This window comes from Hipposideros armiger, unplaced genomic scaffold (genome assembly GCF_001890085.2).
Source record: "Hipposideros armiger isolate ML-2016 unplaced genomic scaffold, ASM189008v1 scaffold_422, whole genome shotgun sequence".
NCBI classification, from domain to species: domain Eukaryota; kingdom Metazoa; phylum Chordata; class Mammalia; order Chiroptera; family Hipposideridae; genus Hipposideros; species Hipposideros armiger.
The window spans coordinates 642,960-645,600 of NW_017731772.1; the positions used below are offsets into that span (position 1 = coordinate 642,960).

Here is a 2,641-nt window from a genome sequence, read left to right on the forward strand (position 1 = left end):
ACAGGTCCTCCCACCTCCCACTTCTCTACCTTATCTAGTGCTGAGTACAAAGCCCGCAGTGCCATATGGAAAGACTTCTCTGACTTTCTCTGGCACGTGTGCCCTGCCCCCATGCCAGTGTCAGCCAGTACTCTCATCTCCTTCACCCTCGGCTCTCTGTACAGAATCAGGCTAAGATATATGAATTTTTCATTTAATAGATAAAAATTGGCTCAATAGTGACAATTTCATGTGGTTTCAATGAATAGCTCCACACATCTGTGATGTTCTAACCAAACTTCACTTCTTTCTCTTCAATTAGACTGTGTCAGCGCCTGACACATAGCAGATCTTTTGACATTTGACGTTCTTTTGAAATGTCTTTTGACATTTTCAAAATGTTTGCCTTTTTCTCTGCTAGCGTACCCAGAACACTAAGTGTCACATAATAGGCATTAAATATTAAATATGTATTTATTGAATGAATGATGAATAAATATGCCTTAAGCCAATTTGTTTTTACGTATATAAATAGAGCAGAGGCCTCTTATTTTTTTACTTTTCCTAAGGTTGAAGGCTGATTGTTTAATTTTCTCGACTTCAATTCTATTTTTCCTTAAAACCTAGGTTCCTTATCCTTTAATCATTTGATTGCTCAATAATATCATCTCTGAATTATCCTTGTCCTTTTTTAAACAGGGAGAATAATGCCAAGCACAATACCCTGTTGCTGTGACCAGTGTGTCTTGTGAAAAAGAGATGATGTCCCCGATGTTTTGTGCCTTAGTCTCATTGAAACTTCAAACATAATTGCTTCCATCTTGGCACTTTAAGAGTAATGCATGAGAATTACCAAAAGCACATCTGTAGAACTTTTCTTTTCCTTGGAGAGTGAGCACTTCTACCTTCATGCTGCTAGTTAGTAATCCAAGAGTGATTCTCCTGATCGCTGATAAGCTGTCTGATCTTCCTTCTTTCTCTCACTGCCTAAGTTGGGGGCCATTTTGAAACCCAGAGGTGTAAGCCCTAAAGAGTAAAAAGAAAATGAAAATAAATGCCACTTCTTTTCCAGGTCCTATCACTATTTTATGAACATCTTGGTTAATATATAATGAGGAAGATACTGAAACAAATGACAAAAATGGGGATTATCTTTGTATTTCACCTCTTCAGCTTCTTCTGTTTCTCAGAACTGCTCTGTGGTTGGTGATCTTTCATTTAAGGTGGTTCATGCAAATGGGCAATTACCAAAGGGATAAGGGTGCCTCCTGCTCTACCTAAGGTTGGTCCCAACAGTAAACAATTATGAGGGAAGAATGAAACCATCGCTGGTCTAGTTTCAGGTCTGTCCTTTGTTCGTTTGTAAACTGTCAGACCCTTGTTAGCCCTGTTTTGCCCCTCCATATGGTGATAGATGTCTGGCAGGAATTTCACCAAAGGCAACAGATGGGCAAGCATTTTTGCATGATCTTCATGACTATTTACTTTTATAGTGGTAAAATTTAGTTTTACATTTTAGCCACATAAGTTCCTTTTCTTGACATTCTGTGCTTGTAGAAGAGGTTTGGGTAGATTTCATCTTTTTATTTTTCTATNAAAAAAAAAAAAGAAACTTGACGGAGAACTAAAGGAAAATAGGGCCAAGCCTAGACCAAGGAAAAATATTTTTAAATCTGGAAGTTTTATAGGTTGAGAGGAAGAGAGCTAGTAAATGGAAAAGTGAAAATGGCAGGAGAGAGGCAATAAATAATTCATAAATCAAAGTTTTAGAGAAAAGCTGATTAGATGCAGAGCACAGGCAGATAGATTCACCTTAAAAGTGAGAGAGGAGGGAGAATCATCAAAATCCACATAGGGCCCACTTTTACCTGTTTACTGCTCAGGCTCAGTGTCCCCCTGTTCCCAGCCATTGTTTTCTATAAATAGACAGAACTGCATCAACTGGTTCCTCCTGTCACAGTTCCAAGCTGAAAGGCTGCTTTTTGATTTGGGGTCAAATTATGAATGCATATAACACATTTTTCCTGGGTGGAGCAATTTTACATTTCAGGATGCTTGAATAGTTAAATATATGACTTCATGATTATGCTGTGTTTTTTGTTATTTATTTACTAAACATATGGCCAAAGCCATGGAAGAGCTCTCGTGTCAGGCATCTCAGTGTATTCTCATAGTGGCCTTGAGAGGTTAGTGACAAATGTCATCCCCACAGGTATCAGCATGATGGATCTGAGATACTTCAGGATGACATACTCTTCGAGGTCACAGATGGCACGAATTCAGTAGAATTTGTTCTACACATTGAGGTGGGTAGAAAGTGTCCTCTCTGGTTCATATAGAAGTAAAGCATCTGATTTGGAGCCCTCTTAGAGTCCCTGATAGAACTTGAAACACACCAACTCCAAAGCAACAGCATGCCTGCTTACATCCTTGAATGTCTCAAGATAGGCGATAGAAAGCAAAGTTGTATTGGTGAAATGGGCAAATGGGCATCCAGTTTTGTTTTGTTTTTTAATTGGGGAATTGGGGAGGGGAACAGCATTGGGGGGAGGTCGGCACACCCAACATCCCATGTGGGAGTCGAACTGGCAATCTTGTTGCACACTGAGCCACCGGTTGCCTGTTGGCAGCACGCAGCTGCTCAGCTCAAGGTGCCATGTTC

At 39.8% G+C, this 2,641-nt stretch overlaps 1 protein-coding gene across 1 annotated transcript in view; it reads left to right on the top strand.

Moving 5' to 3' along the window:
• The window catches only part of FREM1 (FRAS1 related extracellular matrix 1), a 169,140-nt gene that overhangs the window by 80,164 nt on the left and 86,335 nt on the right, over nucleotides 1-2,641 (top strand). Inside the window, 1 exon segment of the mRNA XM_019664409.1 lies at nucleotides 2,192-2,285. Within this exon segment, the coding sequence (XP_019519954.1) occupies nucleotides 2,192-2,285 (94 nt within the window).